Here is a 13,124-nt window from a genome sequence, read left to right on the forward strand (position 1 = left end):
TCTGCGTGCAGTTTTCTTTGTTTTTCATATTGAAGTGGATTTCTCTACAGGATTTTGCCAGGGACAACCCTTTTTGTTACCGTAGGTTCTTTTGCATGCGCTAAATGCATGCTGCATACAGGACCTCGGTTTATCATCTCATCCGAATGACTAGCGTCCAGACCACCACTAAAGGTCTAGTGGAGGGGGAGAAAATATCAGTGGCTGAGCCGTGATTCAAACCAGCGCGCTCAGATTCTCTCGCTTCCTAGGCGGACGCGTTACCTCTAGGCCATCACCTACGTTATTATCTCCGTTGTTGCTTTGTGGTGAAAAACACATAAACAATACATGAGAATCACAGTCATTCAGTGTATCATATAAAAGAAATAGAATGTTTAAATGTCGACTAAAAGTAAACCATAGGTACAACAATCACAGTCGTACACAAGCAGTCATCAATCAGCTGTTTATCCCTGGTGAATTTTTTGCAGTAAAACCCCACTCTGGAGTGAGTGTGTGTGTGTGTATGTGCGTGTGTATGATTGCGTGTGTGTGTGTGTGCATGTGTGTATGTGTGTGTGTGTGTGTGTGTGTGTGTGTGTGTGTGTGTGTGTGACTGAAGCCTGACTGAATGACACAGGAAACAAATGAGTGCCTTTTGGCAGCTGTCAGTCGGCTCTACCCAGGAAGCCAGTTGTGCAAGTGACTCTGTGTTTGTAAAGTACTTAGAGCTTGGTCTCTGACCAAGGACAGGTGCTATGTAAGTATTAAGGATAACAATATATATATATTTTTTTAAAGGATCCAACACTGTCTAGACATGTCACCATGATCACTAAACAACTGGGTAATGAACGGAACGTAAATAAACAGCACCAGAAAAAGATGATATCAAGAGCTTTGTGAAAAAAAAAAATCTGCCATCACCAATGTATTATGGAAAGGGACTCTTCATCAGTGTGTTCATGAATCAGTGCTGCGTTTATCTGGTGTTACTGTCCTCTGCCGGAGTTGTGGTGGACACACTGTCCTGTTCAGGAACCACAGGCAGATTTTCTGGTCAGTGTTCTTGGAGGGAAAACGTACCAACTGAGCCATGTACTCACACACACACACACACACACACACACACATGGACATGCACATGCAGTGTTCTTGGAGGGAAAACGTACCAACTGAGCCATGTACTCTCTCTCACACACACACACACACACACACACACACACACACACACACACACATGGACATGCACATGCAGTGTTCTTGGAGGGAAAACGTACCAACTGAGCCATCTACTCACACACACACACACACATGGACATGCACATGCACATGCAGAACTGCTTGAACACACATGTGCATGCACATAAATACATACGACACACATACATGCAAAAAAAAAAAGAAGAAAGATATACACATGGAGCATTGCTCGCACACATTCACACGTGCATGCACACACACACACAAACTGAAAATCATAAACAGACATACATCCCCCCCTCCCCCCCCATGCCCCATCACCCTACACCTGCCCCCCCCCCCGCCCCCGACTCCCCTCCACACACACAAACAGCAGATGTACAAACCTTCTCTTCCTGGAAGTTCTTGACGAACATGAGTTTCTGGAAGGAGGTGAGGCGTTTGTCCCAGTGCCCCCTGGCCACGCCCTCCGTGTACTCCTCCCCCTCTTTGGGCTCTGGGGGCAAGGGGCCGTAACCCTCCCAGTCAAGAGGATTGGCGTTCACCTGCACAGAATGCTCTGAGTGACACTACCTATATTTCACTTTGTTCTGTTTTAATGTATTTATTAGCTGTTTATTGGGTTCACCTGCATATGACGCTCTGAGTGACACTACCTATATTTCACTTTGTTCTGTTTTAATGTATTTATTAGCTGTTTATTGGGTTCACCTGCATATGACGCTCTGAGTGACACTACCTATATTTCACTTTGTTCTGTTTTAATGTATTTATTAGCTGTTTATTGGGTTCACCTGCATATGACGCTCTGAGTGACACTACCTATATTTCACTTTGTTCTGTTTTAATGTATTTATTAGCTGTTTATTGGGTTCACCTGCATATGACGCTCTGAGTGACACTACCTATATTTCACTTTGTTCTGTTTTAATGTATTTATTAGCTGTTTATTGGGTTCACCTGCATATGACGCTCTGAGTGACACTACCTATATTTCACTTTGTTCTGTTTTAATGTATTTATTAGCTGTTTATTGGGTTCACCTGCATATGACGCTCTGAGTGACACTACCTATATTTCACTTTGTTCTGTTTTAATGTATTTATTAGCTGTTTATTGGGTTCACCTGCATATGACGCTCTGAGTGACACTACCTATATTTCACTTTGTTCTGTTTTAATGTATTTATTAGCTGTTTATTGGGTTCACCTGCATATGACGCTCTGAGTGACACTACCTATATTTCACTTTGTTCTGTTTTAATGTATTTATTAGCTGTTTATTGGGTTCACCTGCATATGACGCTCTGAGTGACACTACCTATATTTCACTTTGTTCTGTTTTAATGTATTTATTAGCTGTTTATTGGGTTCACCTGCATATGACGCTCTGAGTGACACTACCTATATTTCACTTTGTTCTGTTTTAATGTATTTATTAGCTGTTTATTGGGTTCACCTGCATATGACGCTCTGAGTGACACTACCTATATTTCACTTTGTTCTGTTTTAATGTATTTATTAGCTGTTTATTGGGTTCACCTGCATATGACGCTCTGAGTGACACTACCTATATTTCACTTTGTTCTGTTTTAATGTATTTATTAGCTGTTTATTGGGTTCACCTGCATATGACGCTCTGAGTGACACTACCTATATTTCACTTTGTTCTGTTTTAATGTATTTATTAGCTGTTTATTGGGTTCACCTGCATATGACGCTCTGAGTGACACTACCTATATTTCACTTTGTTCTGTTTTAATGTATTTATTAGCTGTTTATTGGGTTCACCTGCATATGACGCTCTGAGTGACACTACCTATATTTCACTTTGTTCTGTTTTAATGTATTTATTAGCTGTTTATTGGGTTCACCTGCATATGACGCTCTGAGTGACACTACCTATATTTTACTTTGTTCTATCTTAATGCATTAATTAGTTGTTTATTGGGGTTCACCAGCACAGAACGCTCTGAATGGCTATGTAAATTTCACTTTGTTCTATCTTAATGTATTCAGTTATTTACTGGTCTTCACCTGCACAGAACGCTCTGAATGACACTACGTACATATATCATTTTATCATAATTTGATTTGTTACTTATTACATTAAAGTTGTTTGTTTGATTTGTTTAATCATGTCATTTAATTTCATGTTGACATTTACTCTATTCCTTCATCAGCATGACTTGCTATAGTTGACATTCCTGAAGCTGTGTGCAAACCTGGCAGTGGGCTCTCAGGGTCTGACCAGCACACTGGGTCAGCCACCTGCCTTTTTCATTTTCAATAATTTTTTTTACAGCAGATGTGGAGTAGCATATATGGATCAGCCTGAACACTTTGTTACCTCCTTGAAATTGAAACTCAGATCTGTAAAACAAAAAAAACCATGTGTCCCTTCTTTGAAATGGGTGATGATGATGGCAATGACAAAAATGATGATGACATCATCACCATCACAGTCTGTTCAGCAGATCAAGATCATTATCATCATCAAAACAAAAGTAACAGGCACAAAAACCAACAAAAAAGACAACTCCCTTCAACCAAAATGATCGCAACAACCAAGCTAGTAAGCAGCAGCAGTGCAGGGTCTCCTCTGGTGTGTGTCCTCATGGTGACCTAACACTGACAGCACCCTGTCAACTGCTGGTACTGAGACTGTGTGCATGGATGTGTGTGTCTGTGTGTGTGTGTGGGTGTGTGTGTGTGTGTGTGTGGGGGGGGGGGGGTGTTAGAGGGACTGGAATGACTGGCATGAGAATAACACCATGCAAATGGCACAGATGTTGGGGCAGCAAAGGAAAAAAAAAAAAAAAGGATGTCATAAAATAATAATAAAACAAAGCTAATAAGAATAAGCTGACTTCAAACTTCTCTCACTGGATGTAATATTCCCACCCTCTCCCTCCTCTCACCCCCCCCCCCAACACACACACACAAAGAAAGAAAAATCCATATTTCAACAACCCCCACCACAATCTCACCTCAACTGGGCCCAATGTAACGTTGGTAGGAGTCAAGGTGAGGTCGCTATGGATACCCTTGAAGGCGTCAATGGTGTCATTAATGTCGTAAGCAGCCATCCATGTTTCCCGTTTCATCCATGGGACGGCTGGCATTTCCGGACGCTCCTGTTAACATGGGAGAACAAAGGACAGATGAAGTGGTTGTATATTTCGTTTTTCACACACAACAAGCCATGGTAAAATGGGTCAGGTGTTGGACTTGTGATCCAGTGTTCACCAATGACCAGAGTTCAAGGCCCTGCTTCGGCATGGTGTTGTGTCCTGGGGAAAGGCCCTTTACTCTGATTTTCCTCACTCTACTCAGGTGTGAATGGCTACCTGACAGGTCGGGGAGGTCAACAGTGGCAGAAGGAGAGGACTGGGCCCCGCCTTCCTATGCCGAGCCCTAGACACAGTGGGTATGAATTCACTGCCTTCCTATGCAGAGCCCTAGACACAGTGGGTATGAATTCACTGCCTTCCTATGCCGAGCCCTAGACACAGTGGGTATGAATTCACTGCCTTCCTATGCCGAGCCCTGGACACAGTGGGTATGAATTCACTGCCTTCCTATGCCGAGCCCTGGACACAGTGGATATGAATTCACTGCCTTCCTATGCCGAGCCCTGGACACAGTGGATATGAATTCACTGCCTTCCTATGCCGAGCCCTAGACACAGTGGATATGAATTCACTGCCTTCCTATGCTGAGCCCTAGACACAGTGGATATGAATTCACTGCCTTCCTATGCCGAGCCCTAGACACAGTGGGTATGAATTCACTGCCTTCCTATGCCGAGCCCTAGACACAGTGGGTATGAATTCATTTCCCCGATGGCTGCAAAAGGCTAGGGGACCTTTAACCTTCAACAGGTGACAGGTGAACTGGTGATACACTTCTCTTTTTTTCACGTGGAGACCAGAGGACATCAAGTGACTGGCTGGATGCTCCGTGCCACAAGGCTAACACACACCAACACCATGACAGTTACACAGTCACGAATATTATAACTTTGGTGCTTAACTTTCATTACTTTTGTTCTTGTTTTCAATGTGCACATCATTCAGCCTGGAGAAGATCAATAACACATGTTGATAAATAATGGTTTACACACACAATGTAGTTTCACCAGTCAAACACTGATACTGATAGAGAGGTAGAGACAGACAGACAAGCAGACTGACAGGTAGACAGACAGATATACATGCAGGCACAGGCAATAAATAATGACAATAATAATAATAATAATAATGATAATGAATAGATAGATCGATAAATAACTAAACAAACAGATAAACAAAAAACGAACCAGACATCCACTGTGGGTGCTTTTCAAAACAAACACAATATTCTACACAACACATCACATCAATGTTACACACACACACACACCTAAATGCACACCTAGCAAACTAGCAGACAGACACACACACACAGACATATACACACAAACAGAAACACACACACACACATACACACATACACACACACACACCCACGCACACAGACACACACACTAACACACACACACACATACACACACACACACACACTCTCACAAACACATACACACACACACACTCACACACATACACATATACACAAACACACACACACACACTTAAACACACACAGACACAGACACCCCCCCCCACACACACACACACATACACAAACACACTTAAACACACACAGACAGACACAGACACAGACACACACACACACACACACCACACACAAACACAGAGCCACTCCACCTTATCCATGCTGCCGGCAGCCCCTCGCAGGAAGTAGTTCCACTCAGAGTCTGTGATGTCTTTGGATGTCTTCATGATCTCTCCACACAGCATGAAGCTGAACACCAGCTTGTCTTTCTCAAACAGACCCCTGTAAGGAAAAACAGAAAAACAACCACACATATAACAGGAATGAAGGAGCCTGATTTCTACAGGGGGTGTGTCACAAAATGTCCACACTCATGTGTGTTCACAGCACCACCCACACACATGCACACAGACAGACACACACACACACATATTCACTCTCTCACACACACACCTAAATACTCACAACACACACACACACACATATACACACAGACATACAGCCACACATCTACACACTCACACACACACAAACACACACTCACACAAAGAAATCTGAGCACACACACAGAAAAGAAGAAAAACTGCTTTCCAAAAATCTTGTTGTAGAAGTATTTGAAAAGGCTGAATGTCCCATAACCTTGTACAGCCATCAGGGAAATGACTTCATACCCACTGTGTCTAGGGCTCGGCATAGGAAGGCAGTGAATTCATTCCCACTGTGTCCAGGGCTCGGCATAGGAAGGCAGTGAATTCATACCCACTGTGTCCAGGGCTCGGCATAGGAAGGCAGTGAATTCATACCCACTGTGTCCAGGGCTCGGCATAGGAAGGCAGTGAATTCATACCCACTGTGTCTAGGGCTCGGCATAGGAAGGCAGTGAATTCATATCCACTGTGTCTAGGGCTTGGCATAGGATGGCAGTGAATTCATACCCACTGTGTCTAGGGCTTGGCATAGGAAGACAGTGAATTCATATCCACAGTGTCTAGGGCTTGGCATAGGAAGGCAGTGAATTCATACCCACTGTGTCTAGGGCTCAGCATAGGAAGGCAGTGAATTCATACCCACTGTGTCTAGGGCTTAGCATAGGAAGGCAGTGAATTCATACCCACTGTGTCTAGGGCTTAGCATAGGAAGGCAGTGAATTCATACCCACTGTGTCTAGGGCTCGGCATAGGAAGGCAGTGAATTCATACCCACTGTGTCTAGGGCTCGGCATAGGAAGGCAGTGAATTCATTCCCACTGTGTCTAGGGCTTGGCATAGGAAGGCAGTGAATTCATTCCCACTGTGTCTAGGGCTTGGCATAGGAAGGCAGTGAATTCATACCCACTGTGTCTAGGGCTTGGCATAGGAAGGCAGTGAATTCATACCCACTGTGTCTAGGGCTCAGCATTGGAAGGCGGGGCCCAGTCCTCTCCTTCTGCTTTTTTTACCTTCCCTGACTGAAGTCAGGAACCCATTCACACCTGGTCGGAGTGAGGAAAATAGACGTAAAGTGCCTTTCCCTAGGACCTAGTGCCATGCTGCACCCTGATCACTGGCGAACACTGAATCGGACAATGCCTAAACAACCTGCCATGGCACCTCTGTAGAAAGATTTATGTTACTAAAAAAACAAAACAACAAAAAACCCAAACTAACATGTTATGAGGGGAGGATACCCACACATGCTCAGCTTGACCCAGCCTTCTCTCCCCTCCCCACTCCTTCATCCCCCTCAACCCCCCCCCCCCCCTCCCCCTCCCACCCAGTCCCCAGCACTGTACCTGGCAACGTTTTTGTAGATGCACATGGTGGTCTCCCTTAGACAGATCTGCAGACGTGTTGGGAGGTCGGGGTCCTTCTCACTGGAGTCGATTGTTGCGTTGAACAGCTGTACAACAGGACAGATCACCATTCACATTGCTGGTTTGTATTGTGTTGTGCTGCGTTGTGTTGCATTGTGTTGTGTTGTGTTGCGTTGTGTTGCATTGTATTGTGTTGTGTTGTGTTGTGTTGTCTTGTATTGTATTTCTCTTTTGTCACAACAGATTTCTCTGCGTGGAATTGGGGCTGGTCTCCCCCAGGAGAGTGCCTTGCTGCAGTGCAGTGCCACACCTTTTTTTTTTTCTTTTTTTTTTAGCGTGCAAGTGTATTTGCTTTCCTATCAAACCGTATTTTTCTCCATAATTTTGACACAAACAATCATTTTGTGGGTTCATTATGTATGCTAAGGGCATGCAGGACCTCAGTTGATTGTTTCACCCGAATGAATAGCATCCAGACCACACTTCAAGGTCAAGTCAAGGGGGAGATATACTGACAAGTGTGGGAATCAATCCCAGGGGCTCAGATTCTCTCACTTCTAGGGGGGCATGTTACCACTAGGCCACCATTCAAAAGGACTGTTGTTGCCCAGTTTAGACCCTTGACATCTGCTGGTGGGTATGCTTGTCAGTGAGGACTGTCACCTCACTGAGATCAGACAGAGCTTACAGGTCAGGATGTCAGTGAAGGGCTGTCACCTCACTGAGATCAGACAGAGCTTACAGGTCAGGATGTCAGTGAAGGGCTGTCACCTCACTGAGATCAGACAGAGCTTACAGGTCAGGATGTCAGTGAAGGGCTGTCACCTCACTGAGATCAGAGAGAGCTTACAGGTCAGGATGTCAGTGAAGGGCTGTCACCTCACTGAGATCAGAGAGAGCTTACAGGTCAGGATGTCAGTGAAGGGCTGTCACCTCACTGAGATCAGACAGAGCATACAGATCAGGATGTCAGTGAAGGGCTGTCACCTCACTGAGATCAGACAGAGCTTACAGGTCAGGATGTCAGTGAAGGGCTGTCACCTCACTGAGATCAGACAGAGCATACAGATCAGGATGTCAGTGAAGGGCTGTCACCTCACTGAGATCAGACAGAGCTTACAGGTCAGGATGTCAGTGAAGGGCTGTCACCTCACTGAGATCAGACAGAGCTTACAGGTCAGGATGTCAGTGAAGGGCTGTCACCTCACTGAGATCAGACAGGGCTTACAGGTCAGGATGTCAGTGAAAGGCTGTCACCTCACTGAGATCAGACACAGCTTACAGGTCAGGATGTCAGTGAAGGGCTGTCACCTCAATGAGATCAGACACAGCTTACAGGTCAGGATGTCAGTGAAGGGCTGTCACCTCACTGAGATCAGACAGAACTTACAGGTCAGGATGTCAGTGAAGGCTGTCACCTCACTGAGATCAGACAGGGCTTACAGGTCAGGATGTCAGTGAAGGGCTGTCACCTCAATGAGATCAGACAGAACTTACAGGTCAGGATGTCAGTGAAGGGCTGTCACCTCAATGAGATCAGACAGAACTTACAGGTCAGGATGTCAGTGAAGGGCTGTCACCTCAATGAGATCAGACAGAACTTACAGGTCAGGATGTCAGTGAAGGGCTGTCACCTCACTGAGATCAGACAGAGCTTACAGGTCAGGATGTCAGTGAAGGACTGTCACCTCAATGAGATCAGACAGAACTTACAGGTCAGGATGTCAGTGAAGGGCTGTCACCTCAATGAGATCAGACAGAACTTACAGGTCAGGATGTCAGTGAAGGGCTGTCACCTCACTGAGATCAGACAGAACTTACAGGTCAGGATGTCAGTGAAGGGCTGTCACCTCACTGAGATCAGACAGAGATTACAGGTCAGGATGTCAGTGAAGGGTTGTCACCTCACTGAGATCAGACAGAGCTTACAGGTCAGGATGTCAGTGAAGGACTGTCACCTCACTGAGATCAGACACAGCTTACAGGTCAGGATGTCAGTGAAGGACTGTCACCTCACTGAGATCAGACACAGCTTACAGGTCAGGATGTCAGTGAAGGGCTGTCACCTCACTGAGATCAGAGCATACAGGTCAGGATGTCAGTGAAGGGCTGTCACCTCACTGAGATCAGACAGAACTTACAGGTCAGGATGTCAGTGAAGGGCTGTCACCTCACTGAGATCAGACAGAGATTACAGGTCAGGATGTCAGTGAAGGACTGTCACCTCACTGAGATCAGACACAGCTTACAGGTCAGGATGTCAGTGAAGGACTGTCACCTCACTGAGATCAGACACAGCTTACAGGTCAGGATGTCAGTGAAGGACTGTCACCTCACTGAGATCAGACACAGCTTACAGGTCAGGATGTCAGTGAAGGGCTGTCACCTCACTGAGATCAGAGCATACAGGTCAGGATGTCAGTGAAGGGCTGTCACCTCAATGAGATCAGACAGAGCTTACAAGTCAGGATGTCAGTGAAGGACTGTCACCTCACTGAGATCAGACAGAGCTTACAGTTCAGGATGTCAGTGAAGGGCTGTCACCTCACTGAGATCAGAGCATACAGGTCAGGATGTCAGTGAAGGGCTGTCACCTCAATGAGATCAGACAGAGCTTACAAGTCAGGATGTCAGTGAAAAGCTGTCACCTCACTGAGATCAGACAGGGCTTACAGTTCAGGATGTCAGTCAAGGGCTGTCACCTCACTGAGATCAGACAGAGCTTACAGTTCAGGATGTCAGTGAAGGGCTGTCACCTCACTGAGATCAGACAGAGCTTACAGTTCAGGATGTCAGTGAAGGGCTGTCACCTCACTGAGATCAGACAGAGCTTACAGTTCAGGATGTCAGTGAAGGGCTGTCACCTCACTGAGATCAGACAGAGCTCACAGGTCAGGATGTCAGTGAAGGGCTGTCACCTCACTGAGATCAGACAGAGCTTACAGGTCAGGATGTCAGTGAAGACTCTCACATCAATGAGATCAGACAGAGCATACAGGTCAGGATGTCAGTGAAGGGCTGTCACCTCACTGAGATCAGACAGAGCTTACAGGTCAGGATGTCAGTGAAGGGCTGTCACCTCACTGAGATCAGACAGAGCTTACAGGTCAGGATGTCAGTGAAGGGCTGTCACCTCAATGAGATCAGACAGAGCTTACAGGTCAGGATGTCAGTCACCATTCTATATTTGACAATGTCTTCATCAGAATTACAGCAGTAAAGAACTTGGAAGAAGTGGCATTTACACCTCTGAGTCACGCCACCCTGACATCTTTCCATCAAGGCTTGGTCATCAAGAGGTATATATAGAAGTGAAACACAGGTCAGGTCTTACAATGATTCAAATGAGTGTTTCAGAATGATGTGTGGACTGCACAAAGTAGTCACTGCAAATCATATTTTTAGACAATGAAAAACTATAAATCCAAGGACAGAGTTTGAAAAACTGATGAATACTCCCCCCACCTCCCTTCCACACACCTCTACACCCGCCTCCCCCCACCTCCCTTCCACACACCTCTACATCCCCCTCCCCCCACCTCCCTTCCACACACCTCTACACCCACCTCCCCCCACCTCCCTTCCGCATACCTCTACACCCCCCCTCTCCCCACCTCCCTTCCACACACCTCTACACCCCCCTCCCACCACCTCCCTTCCACACACCTCTACACCCCCCTCCCCCCACCTCCCTTCCACACACCTCTACACCCCCCTCCCCCCACCTCCCTTCCACACACCTCTACACCCCCCTCCCCCCACCTCCCTTCCACACACCTCCCTGAAAAACAATACCCCCTCCCCACCTCACCCCCACTCTCTACACTCACCCCCCCCCCCTCAGACCCCCTACCCATCATACACCCACCTGTTTGAAGTACTTGAGAGAGAACTGGTACATGGGGTCCACCTCCCCCATGCTGGCCACGACGAAGTACATGACTGAGCCGCGCTCTGCCACAGAGCGGTACTTCTCTCTGGCCGTGGAGATCTTCTCCTCTGTGTGTTCCGCCTCCGTCAGACGCTGGGTGATCACCCCTGACGTCACCTGTGTGGGTGGGGAGGAAAGGTGTAATGATGACAGTGATGTGTCGGAGGCGTAGGAGTGATGATATAATTTTCTGTTTCCTGTTATGGAGAGTTGTTGGTGGGATTAATATAATCTCCAATCCCGCTCCCGTCCAACACACACATATATGTAAATATATACACACACAGACCCTTTCCCTTGTGGGTCACACACGCACATACATACAACACACACATACAAACATGTGCATACACACACACACACACACACACACACACACATGCACACACACAAAAAAACACATACACACACAAACACCTACATGTGCACACACACACACACATGCATGCACATACACACACACACCCACATTCACAGACCCAGACACAGACACATGCACACACACACACATACACATACACACCCACACACACATCCATACACACCCACATGCATGCATTCCTTCCTATCATGCTCCTGACACTCCATACAAACATACACACACCAACACACACACACTCCTGCCCACACCAACACAAACACCCCACCGCCCACACCAACACACACACACACCAACCCTGCCCACACTGACACCCCCCGCCCACCTTGGACTCGTTCAGAGTGTTGATGAGCTCCTCATTGTCCAGGATGTTGCCCTCTGACTCAAAGAGCATCTTGAGGATGCGGTCCTCGATCGCCTTCAGCTGGTTCTTGTCCGCGTTGATCCGCACGATCAGCTGGTTCCTCTGCTCCTCCAGGTCCGGCCTCTCCAGACTCACCACATCACTGCGTCACACACATTGTTCCAGTTTCACTTTCTCAAGGAGGCGTCACTGCATTCAGACAAATCCATATACGCTGCACCACATATGCTAGGCAGATGCCTGACCAGCAGCATAACCCAACGTGCTTAGTCAGGCCTTGAGTGCATGCCTATGCATTTGTGTACCTATCAGAATGGATTTCATTTTATATAATTTTGCAAGAGGACAACACTCTCGTTGCCATGGGTTTTTTTTCAGTGCGCCAAGTGTGTGCTGCACACAGGACCTCGGTTTAACGTCTCATTTGAAAGACTATGTATGTATGTGTGTACGCATGTATGTATGTATTTATTTATGTATAATAACTGGCAGGGATACTGCTTTGTATAAAAAAATTTTTTTTTAAATCCTCATCAGCAGACTGACCTGAGCAGCTGGTCCTCCAGGCCTGACTTGGTGACGGTGAAGTTGATGATGGTGACCTTGATGCACACCTCAGGCAGGTAGTGGGGGTTCGACATCTTCGTTGTCATATAGAAACGGAAGTTGCGATCGTAGTCGACGTCGCTGTCGCCCAGTCGGATCAGGAGGCGGCCGCCCTGTGTGGGGGTGGGGGAGACATGAAAGGGGTGGGGGTGGAGGGAGGGGGGGGAGATGAAGGTTGAAGTGTTTATGCAGGAACCAGCGTGTGTGTCAGAAGGTGGTTGTGTTGTGCTGTGTGGGGGATGCAGGTGTTT

General features: G+C 46.6%; 1 protein-coding gene across 1 annotated transcript in view; it reads right to left on the reverse strand.

The window, feature by feature from the left end:
• Window positions 1-13,124, reverse strand: part of LOC143278107 (dynein axonemal heavy chain 6-like) — a 119,882-nt gene that overhangs the window by 23,483 nt on the left and 83,275 nt on the right. Inside the window, exons 61-67 of the mRNA XM_076583139.1 lie at window positions 12,814-12,986; window positions 12,229-12,409; window positions 11,462-11,641; window positions 7,573-7,679; window positions 5,954-6,083; window positions 4,175-4,321; window positions 1,572-1,730 (exon numbers count right to left, since the gene is read on the reverse strand). Coding sequence (XP_076439254.1) covers window positions 1,572-1,730; window positions 4,175-4,321; window positions 5,954-6,083; window positions 7,573-7,679; window positions 11,462-11,641; window positions 12,229-12,409; window positions 12,814-12,986 — 1,077 coding nt within the window. The remainder of the gene's footprint in view (window positions 1-1,571; window positions 1,731-4,174; window positions 4,322-5,953; window positions 6,084-7,572; window positions 7,680-11,461; window positions 11,642-12,228; window positions 12,410-12,813; window positions 12,987-13,124) is intronic.

Source organism: Babylonia areolata, chromosome 35 (genome assembly GCF_041734735.1).
Source record: "Babylonia areolata isolate BAREFJ2019XMU chromosome 35, ASM4173473v1, whole genome shotgun sequence".
Classification (NCBI taxonomy): Eukaryota; Metazoa; Mollusca; class Gastropoda; order Neogastropoda; family Buccinidae; genus Babylonia; species Babylonia areolata.